The following is a 15,486-nucleotide window of genomic DNA, read 5'->3' as shown; positions in this document are numbered from 1 at the left end:
TGAATTATTTATATTGAGGAGTTTAAAAGTGATTTTATTTATATAAAATAAATTTGCATTAACTCCATTTTTGTATACCAGCTTTATTGAATCAAAACATTGTAAACAAAAAAATATTGTCAACAACATACTGGAAATGCTTTAGCATGTATTAAAAAAATTGGAATATAAGAAAATATTGGAACATTTTTCATTATATCAGCAATTATAATTAAGCATTTGTTGATACATCATAAAAGGCGCAGCTACTAATTTGAGTACAATCTATTGCATTTTTCAGCATTTAAATTAATCTTGAATGTTGTTTTCTTCTGTTGTTCCTTCATAATGCATATTTGGATATGATCTTACAACAAAAAAATCTTTGGATTCTAAACAAAAATTGCCTTAAAAGAGATCAAGATTCAATAATAATAATGCTTTCCTCTTACAATATCATTGCACAAAGTCCCAGAGCATCAGTTTGCCAGAAAATGGTAGTTATTTAAGACCGTTTCACATATATTTTAAAAATATAACTTTTTCATCAGTTTATACTATCATAAAATTTTGTAAACATGTTCTAAATATTTAGTCATAGAACATTTCAATTAAATACAGACATCTGGATTAATGTGCCAGTGATATAACTAGACTCAATGAACATATTAAAGCTATAATCGCAATCTGTATGCTGCACATCAGCCCCACCTGGATTATTTGAAGTGTTTTTTGCTGTGGCGCAGGTTTTTGTTTGTTGAATCGGTAGCATTCAGCGATGCCGCTGGTGTTCAGTGGCAGTTCTGGCAGCGTGGATGGCAGAGGACTCCGTTGACTCGACATTTACAACCAGCTGATGTGTCTCCAGCACCCTGAGGAGCCAAAACCAGGTCCAGGTTAGCCATCTGATGTTTGTGAATCACTAAACTAATGATTTATGTAGTTTTGTGTCTGACCTGAGGTCCCCATCGGGCTTGTTTGGTCACCCAGCAGATCTCAGTCTTACACATCAGACAGCAGATCCAGTCACAGCCGTCCTTCTTCTGGACGATCACTTGACATTTGGGACAGTTCATTGCCTCGCCGTTCTTCAGGAGTTGCTGGAAGGGAAACCGGTCAATAGGTAACAAAAATGTGATTCTTGTTAGTGGATTGAAAACATAAAGCACAACCAGTGAAGCCTGATTCCTGAAAAAGGACTTTTACGAATCGGCTGTTAATGCGGTATGATTCCCGAACAAGTGACTCTTTTGACTGTTTTAGCGAATCAAACATATATAGTGTGACCGGTGTAGGCTGATTCGCAAACTAATTTTTTTCTCTTATGAGTCGTCTTTTTGTAGTCAATCAAACACACACAGCAAGATGAGTAGCCGGGTTTTCATCCACAGTTGAGAATTTAACTTAAGCGCACAATTGGAATATCGCATAAAACATTTGCGAACAAGCAATATTTCCATCCAAAGAGAACAAAATTGTCACTTCCTGATAAACTGGCACTATAAATCACTAAGAATGTAATAATTTTCATATATAATAAATTACTTGCACCTTAGAGTAAGCAGACGAAACTAAGTCAATTCTGGCAATTGCTTTCGGAGGTGGATGCCTGCTGTTTGGGAACGCAGTCGTGTAAGACAGTTCTGGGAGGCGGTTATACATGAATACTTTGCGCAGTCATTTTAGAAAGACCATAACAACATTTCAGATGCTGTGGAACGAGATCCTCCCACTGCTTAGTCGGGATTTGCCATCCCATAACGCAAAGGCACATGCACGGAGGCTTATTTTTTCAGCAAATGCGTTTCCATCTTCCATTATTCGCATTAACCCCTTTTCGCACAAGTCAAAAACCACCTCAAGCAAGCGTAAAAACTTTAGCTATTTAAGAGATTTTTATTCGAAATTTGGCGTTTTCAGCTCTCGTTTCTGATGCAATACTTCAAAATGTGCATTAAAACAGGGTGATGAAACATAGCTAGTGCTAGTCTGATTCCTCGACCAAATGATTCTTACGAACCAGCTCTTTTTAGTGAATTAAATGTTTACAACATGACCAATGTAGTCTTATTATTAAACAAATGACTCTGAATCGACTCTCTTTATTCTATATGTATTATTAAAATAATCTAATTTTTGGTAACGCAACAGATTCTCAAACAAATAACTCCTATAAATCACCTCTTCTCAGTAAATCAAACAGTGTGACCAATGTAGTCTGATCCTCCAAAAAATGAGTCTGCAGTTTTATTTGGGAAATAAAACGCGTACAGCACGACCAACGTAGTCTGATTCCTGAACAAGTGAATCTTATCTTATAAATCGGCTCTTTTTAGTCGATCAAATACATACAGCACAACCAATGTAGTCCAAAATGACATTTATTATAAGGTTCTCAGTTTTCGCAATGCAATTGCATTTACTTTATTTGTTAGTTGAACTGTTAAAAACTGAAATTCTTTACAATTCCCATCCCCAGTGGGTGATGTTTCACAACTGCAATAACTTCAAATATTAACTAAAAAAGTTAACTAATTAAATTTTGACTTACATCCAGCATCTGCGTGGTCTGTCGGGCTGCGTCGTCGTTCTGCGCTCGGATACGGAGATCGTCTTGGTACTCCTTGCAGTTCATTCCCTTGTGAATAGCCTTCACATGCAGAGTCCTTTAGGTCACGATTACATGCACTTCAACACTAGACGTTAAAGGGATAGTTCTCCCAAAAATTAAGATATTTTTGATTAAATCCACAAATTCCGAAGATGAATGGAGGTCTTATGGGTTTTGAACGGCATGATGGTGAGTAACTAATGACAGAATTTTCATTTTTGTGTGAACTATCCCTTTAACTAAATGCAAACAAACTTTATGTTCACCTTGCAGAGGATGCAGTTGGTCTCGTTGCAGATGTCACATGTGAATTCGTTCACGTCATCTTCGAAGATGCACCACCCGGCGCAGTCAGGCGTCTTACAGTGGTAACTGTTCTCACTGCGGGATTCTGCGATGTTCAGCCTCAGTTCTAGAAACTTCTGGTACTCGTCCTGAGAGAGAAGCTATTGGAAAACAGTAAAGTTTGGTGTGTTTTATTATGTCAACAGGTAACCGCAATAATTCAAGGTTAAATAATACAGCATTTTTGATCTTACTGATCTGATTTCTCTATCTTGAAGTTTGCAGTTACAGGAATAAGCATTGTCTCTATATGGACAAGCCACCTCGGCATCCATGCAGTTCAGAACCGTTTCCTTCAGACATTCCCTGTAGGATATACAAAGTTGTATTTCAGTGTGTTTTAGTGGAACTTCCTGTTTATAGTAACTGATAAACAGTCTCACAGCACCTGCAGAAGCTATGCAGGCACTCTCTCAGCACGGCACCCTCTCCTGGCATGATGGTGCAAAAACAGATGGCACAATCCAGCTCATCCACGTTCCCCACCAGACTGTGGGAATCCGTTTCCAGGAGTTGTTGGAAATTCCTCTCCCGTTCATCCTTCACAGACTACATAAATAAATGGACAGGCCACATGCATTATATTTCTGTTGTTTATGCAGTATTAATAGATGAAAAGAGAAAAAGCCACTGTTGTAAAAATGCTAAAAAAAAAAAAAAAATCCTTCTGCAATTCTAAAAGATGCTAATGGAGTCTTCTAAAAATCAAATTAAGCATTTAAATTTATCCTAGAGGAAAAAGTTGTACATAAGTTAAATGATGTGTACAAGATATATGTACATCATTTATAAATTACACAATATTTAATTCATTTTAAAGAAATTAATAAAAATGTAACTAATAATTACTAAAAAGTCTTTAATTACAATTAATATATATTAATATTAATTATATAATTATAATTATATATTAATTTAATATAGCATTTTATCATATTGGACGATATAACTAATGACTAATTGGGAATAAAAATGTTCTCAAAATTCTCGACAGGATCCTTTAAGATCCACATTCCACCAAAAAAAGCAATCCTCATTTGGATTTTTTTTATTCATGCATAAAATTCATTAAGGTTTGCTTCAATTATTAAAACATTAATTTTTGTTCACTTGCTCAGTGAACAACAAAATAGAAACTTTTTTGCAGCAAAGTACATCCATATGAAGACTCTCTAAATGTTCCCCATTTTCACTTTCCATTCATCTTACAGTAAACTGTAAAGCTTTGTTGATGCAGGCATAACGTTAGGTATTTCCACAGTTTGTTCCACAGATGTAAACCTGGTGTTTTTGAGCGGTTTTCATCCCACAGTCCAATCTAACAGTTCATTGTAGTCCAGTATGTTGTGTCTCCTCAGCTAACCTGCTCGTACTGCAGGCTGGCGAGTTCCTCCTGCTGTAGTCTCCTGGTTTCTGCCTCGTCCGGCTGGTATATGTCAGGCACTTTATAGTTGTCAGGTCTCTCTGTGCCGCACATCTCACATCCTGGACGTGTCGGTTTATTCAGAAACGTACAGCCAGGACATGACCAACCAACTGGCTATAAAACCAAATAAAATTATTAGAATTACAATAGACAGACAGATAGATAGATAGATAGATAGATAGATAGATAGACAGACAGACAGACAGACAGACAGACAGATAGATAGATAGATAGATAGATAGATAGATAGATAGATAGATAGATAGATAGATAGATAGACAGACAGACAGACAGACAGACAGATAGACAGACAGATAGATAGATAGATAGATAGATAGATAGATAGATAGATAGATAGATAGACAGGCAGACAGATACAGACAGACAGACAGATAGATAGATAGATATAGACAGACAGACAGACAGACAGATAGACAGATGTATATAGATGGATGGATGGATGAATGGATGATAGATAGATATAGACAGACAGATATAGACATAGAGAGAGAGAGAGAGAGACAGACATAGATAGATAGATATAGACAGATAGACAGAGATAGATATAGATAGACGGATAGATAGACTGACAGATAGACAGATAGACAGATAGATAGATAGATAGATAGATAGATAGATAGATAGATAGATAGATAGATAGATAGATAGATAGATAGATATGATAGACAGATAGAATGACAGTGATAGACAGAATAATACATCAAGTGAAAGATAGTGTCAGAACCATAGAAAGAGCAACAGACAGAATGATAAATGGAGGTACAGATAGAATGATAGCAAGAGCGACAGAACAATAGATGAAGTGACAGATAAAGTGATAGAAACCTAGATAGAGCAATAGATAGATTGACTGATAGAGCTATAGACAGAATGATAGAGCAACAAATAGAACTGATGGAGTGGCAGAAAGAACGATAGCTAAAGTGACAGATAGAGCACCAGAACCATAGATAGTGACAAATAAAACAAAAAAACAACAGATAGCGCTAGAGATAGAATGACAGCAACAGAGAATGATACATAAAGTGACAGAAACATAAAGCAACAGATGAAAGATAGATAGAAAGAATGACAGAGTGACAGATAAAATGATAGCTAGAGCTAAAGACCCAACAACAGAATGATAGAGCAACAAATAGAATGATGGAGCGGCAGCAAGAACGATATAGTGCCATGTAGTGAACGATAAAATGACAGATAAGAGTGCCAGATCCATGGATAGAGCAACAGATAAAATGAAAAATGATGGATAGAATGACAGATACAGTGCTGCTTGAAAGTTTGTGAACCCCTTGCAGAATCTGTGAAAATGTGAGTAATTTTAACAAAATAAGAGAGATCATACAAAATGCATGTTAATTTTTATTTAGTTCTGTCCTGAGTAAGATATTTTACATAGAAGATCTTTACATATAGTCCACAAGACAAAAACATAGCTGAAATTACTAAAATAACCCCCTTCAAAAGTTTGGGAACCCTTGGTTCTTAATACTGTGTGTGGTTACCTGGATGATCTACGACTGTTTTTTTGTTTTGTGATGGTTGTTCATGAGTCCCTTGTTTGTTCTGAACAGTTCAACTGAGCACTGTTCTTCAGAAAAATCCTCCAGATCCTGCAGATTCTTCAGTTTTCCAGCATCTTTTGCATATTGAACCCTTTCCAGCAGTAACTGTGATATTGAGATAAATTTTTTCACACTGAGGGCAATTGAGGGACTCAAACACAACAATTAAAAAAGGTTCAAACATTCACTGATGCTCCAGAAGGAAACACGATGCATTAAGAGCTGGGGGGTGAACACTTTTGAACAGGATGAAGATGTCCAAATTTTTCTTATTTTGTAGAATACATTTTTTTTTTATATATAATTTTTTTCCATTTAGTACTGCCCTTTGGAAGCAACAGAAGATACTTGCATGTTTCTCGGAAGACAAACTAAGTACAATTTACCTTGATCTTCAAATTCAAAAAGTTTTCACCCCCCCACCCCCGGCTCTTAATGCATTGTGTTTCCTTCAGGAACATCAGTGAATGTTTGAACCTTTTTTAATAGTTGTGAATGAGTCCCTCAATCATCCTCAGCGTGAAAAGGTGGATCTCAAAATCACAGTCACTGCTGGAAAGGGTTCAAATATGCAAAAGATGCTGGAAAACTGAAGAATCTGCAGGACATGGAGGATTTTTCTCATGAACAACCATCACAAAACAAAACAAAAAAAAAAACAGTCGTGGATCATCCAGGTAACCACACACAGTATTAAGAACCAAGGGTTCACAAAATTTTGAAAGGGGGTCATTTTAATTTTTTTTTTTTTCTTGTGGACTAATTGTAAACATCTTTTATGTAAAATATCTTACTCAGGACAGAACTAAATAAAAAGTAACATGCATTTTGTACAATCTCTCTTATTTTGTTAAAATTACATTTTCACAGATTCTGCAAGGGGTTCACAAACTTTCAAACAGCACTGTATATACAGGTGCTGGTCATAAAATTAGAATATAATGAAAAAGTTGATTTATTTCAGTAATACCATTCAAAAAGTTAAACTTGTATATTAGATTCATTCATTACACACAGACTGATATATTTCAAATGTTTATTTCCTTTAATTTTGATGATTATAACTGACAACTAATGAAAGTCCCAAATTCAGTATCTCAGAAAATTAGAATATCAATTAAGACCAATGCAAAACAAATGATTTTTAGAAATGTTGGCCAACTGAAAAGTATGAACATGAAAAGTATGAGCATGTACAGCACTCAATATTTAGTTGGGGCTCCTTTGGCCTGGATTACTGCAGCAATGCGGCGTGGCATGGAGTCGATCAGTTTGTGGCACTGCTCAGGTGTTATGAGAGCCCATGTTGCTCTGATAGTGGCCTTCAGCTCTTCTGAATTGTTGGGTCTGGCGTATTGCATCTTCCTCTTCACAATACCCCATAGGTTTTCTATGGGGTTAAGGTGAGGCGAGTTTGCTGGCCAATCAAGAACAGGGATACCATGGTCCTTAAACCAGGTACTGGTAGCTTTGGCAGTGTGTGCAGGTGCCAAGTCCTGTTGGAAAATGAAATCTGCATCTCCATAAAGTTGGTCAGCAGCAGGAAGCATGAAGTGCTCTAAAACTTCCTGGTAGACGGCTGCATTGACCTTGGACCTCAGAAAACACAATGGACCAACACCAGCAGATGACATGGCACCCCAAACCATCAATGACTGTGGAAACTTTACACTGGACCTCAAGCAACGTGGATTATGTGCCTCTCCTCTCTTCCTCCAGACTCTGGGACCTTGATTTCCAAAGGAAATGCAAAATTTACTTTCATCAAAGAACATAACTTTGGACCACTCAGCAGCAGACCAGTCAAGACGCTTCTAACGCTGTCTCTTGTTCAAGAGTGGCTTGTCACAAGGAATGCGACAGCTGAAAGCCATGGATTGCATACGTCTGTGCGTGGTGGTTCTTGACTCCAGCTGCAGTCCACTCTTTGTGAATCTCCCCCACATTTTTGAATGGGTTTTGTTTCACAATCCTCTCCAGGGTCCAGTTATCCCTATTGCTTGTACACTTTTTTTCTACCACATCTTGTCCTTCCCTTCGCCTCTCTATTAATGTGCTTGGACACAGAGCTCTGTGAACAGCCAGCCTCTTTAGCAATGACCTTTTGTGTCTTGCCCTCCTTGTGCAAGGTGTCAATGGTCGTCTTTTGGACAACTGTCAAGTCAGCAATCTTCCCCATGATTGTGTAGCCTACAGAACTAGACTGAGAGACCATTTAAAGGCTTTTGCAGGTGTTTGAGTTAATTAACACTGATTAGAGTGTGGCACCAGGTGTCTTCAATATTGAACATTTTCACAATATTCTAATTTTCTGAGATACTGAATTTGGGACTTTCATTAGTTGTCAGTTATAATCATCAAAATGAAAGGAAATAAACATTTGAAATATATCACACATTTGAAATATATCAGTCTGTGTGTAATGAATGAATCTAATATACAAGTTTCACTTTTTGAATGGTATTACTGAAATAAACTTTTTCATGATATTCTAATTTTATGACCAGCACCTGTAGATATAGAGACAAATAGAACAACAGATTAAACGACAGAGCTACAGAATAATTGACAGAATGATAGACAGACAGACAGACCTTAGGTTTGGGAGGTAGAGGAGGGCAACTGGCTCCTCTGGCAACGAGCTCTGGTGGCCGATTAGGTGGAGGATCAATGATCTCGATTATATCTTCATTAAGAAAGAAACATACTTCAGTAAACTCCTATTTAATATACAAGCTGTTTTTTGGGTTTTTTAAAATCATAAATATAGACCAGGTACCATCAATCCGTCTGTCGTCTTTCTCTTTTCTTTCTTGTTCGCGGCTCAGATTAGCGGCCTGTGCTGAAAGGATGAAGAGGAAGACCAAATCGTCATTTCTGACCCCGTAATGATACAAGGTTTCTCTATCCTGGGCGAGACGCTTCCCGATCACCCAACGCTGGAGGGCCGGGTGGAAACCATAGTCACGATTGATCTGAAAAACAAATTATGAATGAGGGCCCAAGGGTTTCGGAAACAAGAATTTTTTTCTCAGGTCCATCACGAACACTATATACCTTTTCTTTCAGCTCTGAGATTGTCATGTAAACTGGTACCATCACTGTTATTGGGATGTGGGCATCTGATGCAGCGTCCGCCACTCTTACTCTCAACCTGCCATTACACAAAACAAAACAAAACCATCACATATAGTTACAGATCCCCAGCAGCAAGTGTTCCTCACTGCAAAAGAGCAAGTCTAACAGCATACCTGATTCTGTCTTTAGAGTACGCTTCAGGATTTATTTTGACACACACTGGGAGGTTCAGATCCAAAAGCTGATTCAGGTATTTGGTCGCTTCATCTTTGTCTCTTGAGTTGATGGCGTCACTAAGCATTTGAGCTGCATCCTCCGCTGAGACAGCAAAGATGTGATGTTAACATGGGTCTTATGATATGTATTTATTGTATAATACATTTACTGACACTCACCTTCTTTTATATTTTTAGAGCCATCTAGGTCAGCCATACTTTAACCTTGAAACTTAAAACAAAGATTTAAAAAATATATTTTAAATAGTTAATAGTTTTTTAAAAAATGACTAAATATTGAAAATGTAATAACTATTTATTTTATACATTAAAATACATTTTAAATATAAACATATGTTTTATATTATATACAAAAATATATTACTGTATAAAAAAAACATGGATTGTTTTAAATAGTTGCAATATTTAAATATATTCAAATATTTTAATAAAATAAATATTAAATTTATATTATAGTAAATGTCCAAAACTATAGTAAATTATAGTGTATACACACACAAAAACAAAGCAATACCACAGTTCAAGCAACAATTGTTTTAAATGGTTAATAATAACAAAATATTTTATAAAAAAAAAAATATATATATATATATATATAATATTTTAAATAGTATTATATTATACTATATTATATCTAAATATATATTAAAGTATATGTCCAAACCACATAAGCAATACCATGACAATTTCTGTAGATACAGAATTCCCATCTAAAGTACTGTGGTCGTACCATGGTGTTTTTATATACGCAGTGGTACTGAATTCCAGAATACCATGGTAATACACTCAGAAATGTTTAAAATAGATGCCATCATCACCAAGGTACTTTTTGTTTATGTAAGTTTTAGTAAAATCATAATAGAAATATTCAATATACATAATAAAAGTGATCTGTTGTTGGCTGCTGACTCTGGGCTTTTAACCATACTTGTCCTTCTTGATTTGACTGCTGCTTTTGATACTGTCTCACATGAGATACTTCTCGACAGGTTGGTTTCTATTGGGATCACTGGCACTCCTCTGTCTTGGTTTAGGTCGTATCTTTCTGGACGTACTCAATGTATTCAATTAAAACATTTTAGATCAAGAATATCAACAGTTACCACTGGGGTTCCCCAGGGTTCTGTTTTGGGCCCGCTTCTTTTTATTATTTATATACTTCCTCTTGGTTATATTTTGAGGAAACATGGTGTTCATTTTTATTGTTATGCGGATGACACCCAACTTTACCTGTCTGCCAAACTCACTGGTTCTTTTCCACCACCATCTTTATCTAGCTGTTTAGTTGAAATTAAACATTGGCTTTCAGCTAATTTTTTTAAGCTAAATGGCAACAAAACTGAGGCCCTACTTATTGGCACTAGATCTGTTTTGTCTAAATTTAATTGTTTTTCTTTGTTCATTGACAATAATGCAATATTTCCTTCTTCACAGGTTAAAAGATTGGGTGTTGTCATGGATAGCACACTGTCCTTTGAAACTCAAATTAATAGTATCACGCGGACTGCATACTTGTAATATTAACCGTCTTCGTCCCTTTCTTTCTACCAATAATACAGCAGTTCTTGTTCATGCTTTAGTTACTTCACGTATAGACTACTGTAATGCCCTTTTCACTGGTGTTCCCGCTAAATTGCTACCTAAGCTCCAGTTGGTTCAGAACTCTGCAGCTCGAGTTCTTTTTAGAACACCTTTTAATGAGCACATTTCTCCAGTTCTTCAGCAGTTGCACTGGCTTCCAGTAAAGTATCGAGTAGAGTCTAAGATCTTGCTACTTACTTACAAGACACTTCATAATCTTGCACCTCAATACCTTAATCAACTTCTTCATGTCTACACCCCTTCACGTACTCTTAGATCCTCATCTTCAATTTCTCTTGTGGTACCTCGGATTCGACTAACTACCATGGGTGCCAGATCTTTTAGCTATGCTGCCCCCCGCCTATGGAATTCCCTTCCCAATGATATTCGCAATAGCAATTGCTTGCTGACTTTTAAAACATATCTTTTTATACAGGCTTTTTTATGATCTGTATTATTGAGTCTCTACTGCATTTTACTTGTATATGTACAGAGTTTGTTGTGTGTTTTTGTTTTATGCTGTGACTTGTATTTTTAATTTTGTGAGGTGACCTTGGGTGTTTTGAAAGGCGCCATTAAATAAAATGCATTATTATTATTATTATTATTATTATTACTATGTAACCAACCAACGTTAACCAGCTAACCAGCACAACAGCAGAGACAGTGAAAAAACATGTGGAAATAAACTTACCAACCATAGGACAACAGTATTTAAAACACTCTTCGTGCTCGTATTTGTATTTTAAACGATACAGAGTTGATCAAAACATCCGTGCTGCTCTTCTCAAAACCAGGGAATTTTACAGAAATGAAAAGTGAAACGAAGTGTATCAGGAAGTTCCCAGTCAGGAAAGTCTCAACAAAGAATTGCGCAACTTCATAAAACGCAAATGCGGAAGACATTCATTTATGCTATAAAATAATAATAGTTTTAACAAAAAAAAAAAAACAAGCAAAATATACAAAGAATTCAAATCAACTGGAAAATAAAAAATACCACTAACTAAAAAACGAAGTATTTTAACAAAACGTTATCAATAAATATGTTTCGCTGAATATGTCTTGAAAAAAAAATTACTGTCCGTCATCACTTTATGAATAATTTCCCTGTTGTTGCTGTCGTGAAGTGTTCTCGCGAGATTTGACGGAACTAGAGGGCGCATGGCGCTGCGCATGCTGTAAATAAAGGACAAACGCGACCTGTAATTCTGTAAGTTTATCTGTTTTCTGACCACTTAATAGTTGCTTGTTTAATTTAATATTTAAATGCAGCATGTTGTTTTACATAGCGGATAGAGTATAAGTGATTTTAGAGTTAGAAGCTAATACCAGAGCTTGCACGTGAGCTGGAAGACATGAAGCTTCCACAAATGTGTGAATACTCTGATTATTCACCATTAAAGAATACCGCGACAGTACCATAATATAGATGCTTATACCATGTTGCTGTGTCATATATATTGTTACTGAATGGTTACTATACTCATATTGAATATGGAACTCAGCTTCTGTATGTATGTACATATTCTTGTAGTAATCAGCACTGATAATTGATCTGAATTAATGAGTTTCTATCTTTCTTCATTTAAGCATACTCGCAGACCAAATTGCAAGTTATGGAGGAACCTTCCAAATTTGAGCGATATGTGTACAAAAATGCTTCAGTTTACCATTATATGAAGATATCTCTGTAAGTGTTATGCAACAGGTCAGTTTTGATCTGGTCATTTTTAATGCAATTTTTAGATGGTGCACATAAAATGGCCAAACCACTTTGACGTTCTTTATTTTTAGAGTTTTGGAAAATGGAAACAAATATATTACTGATGCACAGTTCAAACAATTGATCATCTGTGGACTTAAAGACCTGTACGGAGAGGTGAGCACATAGTATGTCTCTCTGTGTTTACAATTTAAGAGTGTAACAATGCAGTTATTATTCTTTACAAAATAATGCAATGCATCATGACATTTTATATATTAGGATTCATGTCGATTTGGTTTGCTACAATTCAAAATTGTTTTAGAAGGCACAAAAATAGATAAGCATAATACATTGAGAATTGCTCATTTAATCATAAATGGTGCCGACATGTAAAATAATTATATGTAATAATAATTATAAATAATTAAATAAATAAATAAATAAATAAATAAAGAATTTAAAAAATGACTTAAATTATTTAGGCTAATCAATAAATTATATTAAATATGTTCATAAATTATATTAAATGAAATATTTTAATGATCAAGCCTTTTATATAATAAAAATATGAATAACTAGATAACTAATAAAATATAAGATAAATAATAATATAAAAATAAAATAAAGAAAAAAAGTAATTCTTCTATATTCTTTACAGTCCATAAACCATTTTCTGTGTTGTATATAATATGAACTCAAGTAAGTAATATGTTTTGACTTTATCCTGATTCCTGACTGTGTATGATGATTTTTTTCTGTATGGCAGGTTGGAGCTTCTTTTCCATTTGATTTGCTTAAGTTTGATCAGAACAAACTGACCGGGATACTGAGAGTGTACAACAGGTGAGACATGCTCATACAACAAATCTTGTACATTTAGGCCAAAGTGTTTAAACATGGTTAACTTGAGGTACCAGAGCTGTTTATAAACATGGAGAAACTTGGGGTGTCCTTCAGGGCTCAAGTTTAGGACCGTTTTAATTGCAAAATTTTGTAGTTATTAGTGTTTAAAATTGCATAACAGACACATAGCATTGCATTAATAAACACTTATGGATTTGTCCAACCCATTTTGTCAGTCTAAACATGTTCAGTCTTAATATTCTGTTGTTTCTTTATCTCAGCGGGCTGGTGAAATTGTGGAGTGCGTTAACTTTACTGGGATCATATCAGAATGAGGCTTGTGCATTCAGAGTCACGCAGGTATGTTTTCCCCAGTGTTGAAGCTGATTCAACATTTCCTTTGCCCTGAGTTTGCAGTCTGTTGCCACTAGATGTCAGTAAAAAGCTTGTGGCTCAGTTGTAAATCTGCCAGGAATGACTAGACACAATTTTAATGTGACCATTGGCATTCTGTCAGCCAAGCTATGTGTATTTTTCAATTTGCGCTAGATTGCCGATGGGCAGTTACTGTTTATCTCGTTTTAGATACTGAACCCCACTGAACTTCTAATCCATGTCACAGACATAAGTGTTAAATGCAACTCTAATTTTCTTTTTATTTATCATTGCAGGTGTCGCCGTTTTTACTAGCGTTGGCTGGGAATAGCCGTGAGCTGCAGTTTGGAGACCAGTTGACATTGTGAGGTGGGCCTGCAAAAAATACCTTGGAAAAAAATGATATTTTTTCTCAGAAGAAGTATTTTCAGCAGAAATGTATACCATTTTGTCAACTCAGCATTGACGGTTCCCGCATCCCTCACAGTAGGGCACAGGTCACTTTACGTGGGTGAACGGGCCTCATTAAACAAAACATTCAGTGCCAGAGACGTCGCACTTTTTGCTGAGCTGACGGGGGACACAAATCCTCTCCACCTCGACCCCGAATATGCCAAAACAACCTCTTTCAAGACCCCCATTGTTCATGGAGTGCTGATTAATGGTCTGATCTCAGCAATTCTAGGGACCAAGTTGCCCGGCAAAGGCTGCGTGTTTCTCTACCAGGAAATACGTTTTCCGGCACCCCTCTACATCGGAGAGGAGGTTGTGGCGGAAGTGGAGGTCAAAAAGATCAAAATGTCCTTTGCTTTTATTTCTGTTTCCTGCGCTGTCAAAGACAAAGTGGTCATGGAGGGAGAGGTCATGGTCATGATGCCGCAAGACGCACAACAATCATGAGGAATTTGAGTGAATTCTGCCATTCAATCTATGTGCTTCCAGGAATTAAATGCTCTTTCTTGCTTATTTTTGTTCTTCTGAAATGTTACGCTCATTTATAGATTAAATATTTCTTGTTTTTTGTTCTCTGGGAAGCTGTTTGAATAAAAATAGTGTGAGAAAATAAACAACTTTTTGACTTCATTGTTTGGTGTGGGCTGTGTCTAACCTCAAAAAGGAGATTATTTTCAAATACTTTCAAATAGTCATTTAAAAATCATAAGGTTAACATAATAGTAGTAAAATTACATGAAATGAACCAGCTAATGTCAACTTTAAAACTAAATCAGTTGAACTTTTCCCCCAGTATAACTTCCAGTTTCTTCAACCCAAGTTTTTCAAATAACCTTTGTCTTAGTTCTCGACCATTTAACTTTTCTCATTCTTTCTCTTTGGGTTAGTGGAAAAACTAATACATACATGATACATGTATAAATTACAGCCATGTTAATAACATACATGCATACATTGTTTAAATATTTGGCTCTGCTTTATGTTTGTACATTATGGGCAAATGTATTTCTGAAAACTGTTTGACTGCTTCATATTTGTACATTATATGAACATATTCACACTATAAGTACAGAAACGAGAACTCACCGAGTGCTGTTTACATTGAATCATACGTTACTCCGACTGGTCACATGATGTCCCCTTGATAATATTTAGCTTCACTGCTAGCAGCTTCGTAAAGATGCAACGCTTGTGTTACAAACTCCAAATGAAAATTCATAACAACAGACGCATAAATAAAGTTGAAAATGGTTTGTTTGTCACTT

At 35.8% G+C, this 15,486-nt stretch overlaps 2 protein-coding genes across 6 annotated transcripts; one reads left to right on the top strand and one right to left on the bottom strand.

Moving 5' to 3' along the window:
- Window positions 1-64: 64 nt before the first annotated feature.
- Window positions 65-15,345, bottom strand: LOC306875230 (ranBP-type and C3HC4-type zinc finger-containing protein 1-like). 3 transcript variants are annotated; one of them, XM_079425704.1, is made up of 13 exons: window positions 15,308-15,345; window positions 9,421-9,472; window positions 9,199-9,343; window positions 9,005-9,101; window positions 8,727-8,922; window positions 8,542-8,633; window positions 4,299-4,475; window positions 3,324-3,484; window positions 3,130-3,241; window positions 2,857-3,036; window positions 2,531-2,629; window positions 936-1,079; window positions 65-851 (listed from the first exon to the last, which is right to left on the bottom strand). In XM_079425704.1, the coding sequence occupies exons 2-13, from the start codon at window positions 9,455-9,457 to the stop codon at window positions 771-773; spliced, it is 1,521 nt and encodes a 506-aa protein (XP_079281830.1). In that variant the 5' UTR covers window positions 9,458-9,472; window positions 15,308-15,345; the 3' UTR covers window positions 65-770. The 3 variants fall into 3 exon arrangements, with proteins under 3 accessions (XP_079281830.1, XP_079281829.1, XP_079281831.1); XM_079425703.1 differs by lacking the exon at window positions 15,308-15,345 and adding an exon at window positions 11,537-11,981; XM_079425705.1 differs by lacking the exon at window positions 15,308-15,345 and adding an exon at window positions 11,541-11,674.
- Window positions 11,974-14,850, top strand: LOC306875232 (ribonuclease P protein subunit p14-like). Of its 3 annotated transcripts, none has more exons than XM_079425709.1 (7): window positions 11,974-12,055; window positions 12,436-12,535; window positions 12,640-12,724; window positions 13,317-13,393; window positions 13,675-13,753; window positions 14,065-14,137; window positions 14,256-14,850. In XM_079425709.1, the coding sequence occupies exons 2-6, from the start codon at window positions 12,462-12,464 to the stop codon at window positions 14,134-14,136; spliced, it is 387 nt and encodes a 128-aa protein (XP_079281835.1). In that variant the 5' UTR covers window positions 11,974-12,055; window positions 12,436-12,461; the 3' UTR covers window position 14,137; window positions 14,256-14,850. The 3 variants fall into 3 exon arrangements, with proteins under 3 accessions (XP_079281835.1, XP_079281836.1, XP_079281834.1); XM_079425710.1 differs by having other exon boundaries at window positions 11,977-12,055; window positions 14,229-14,850; XM_079425708.1 differs by having other exon boundaries at window positions 11,982-12,055; window positions 12,447-12,535; window positions 14,065-14,850.
- Window positions 15,346-15,486: the final 141 nt, after the last annotated feature.

The sequence above is a fragment of the Barbus barbus genome, assembly GCF_936440315.1.
Source record: "Barbus barbus genome assembly, chromosome: 9".
Lineage (NCBI taxonomy): Eukaryota > Metazoa > Chordata > Actinopteri > Cypriniformes > Cyprinidae > Barbus > Barbus barbus.
The sequence above is the reverse complement of the archived record's forward strand: the minus strand, read 5'-3'. Positions and strand labels throughout refer to the sequence as shown.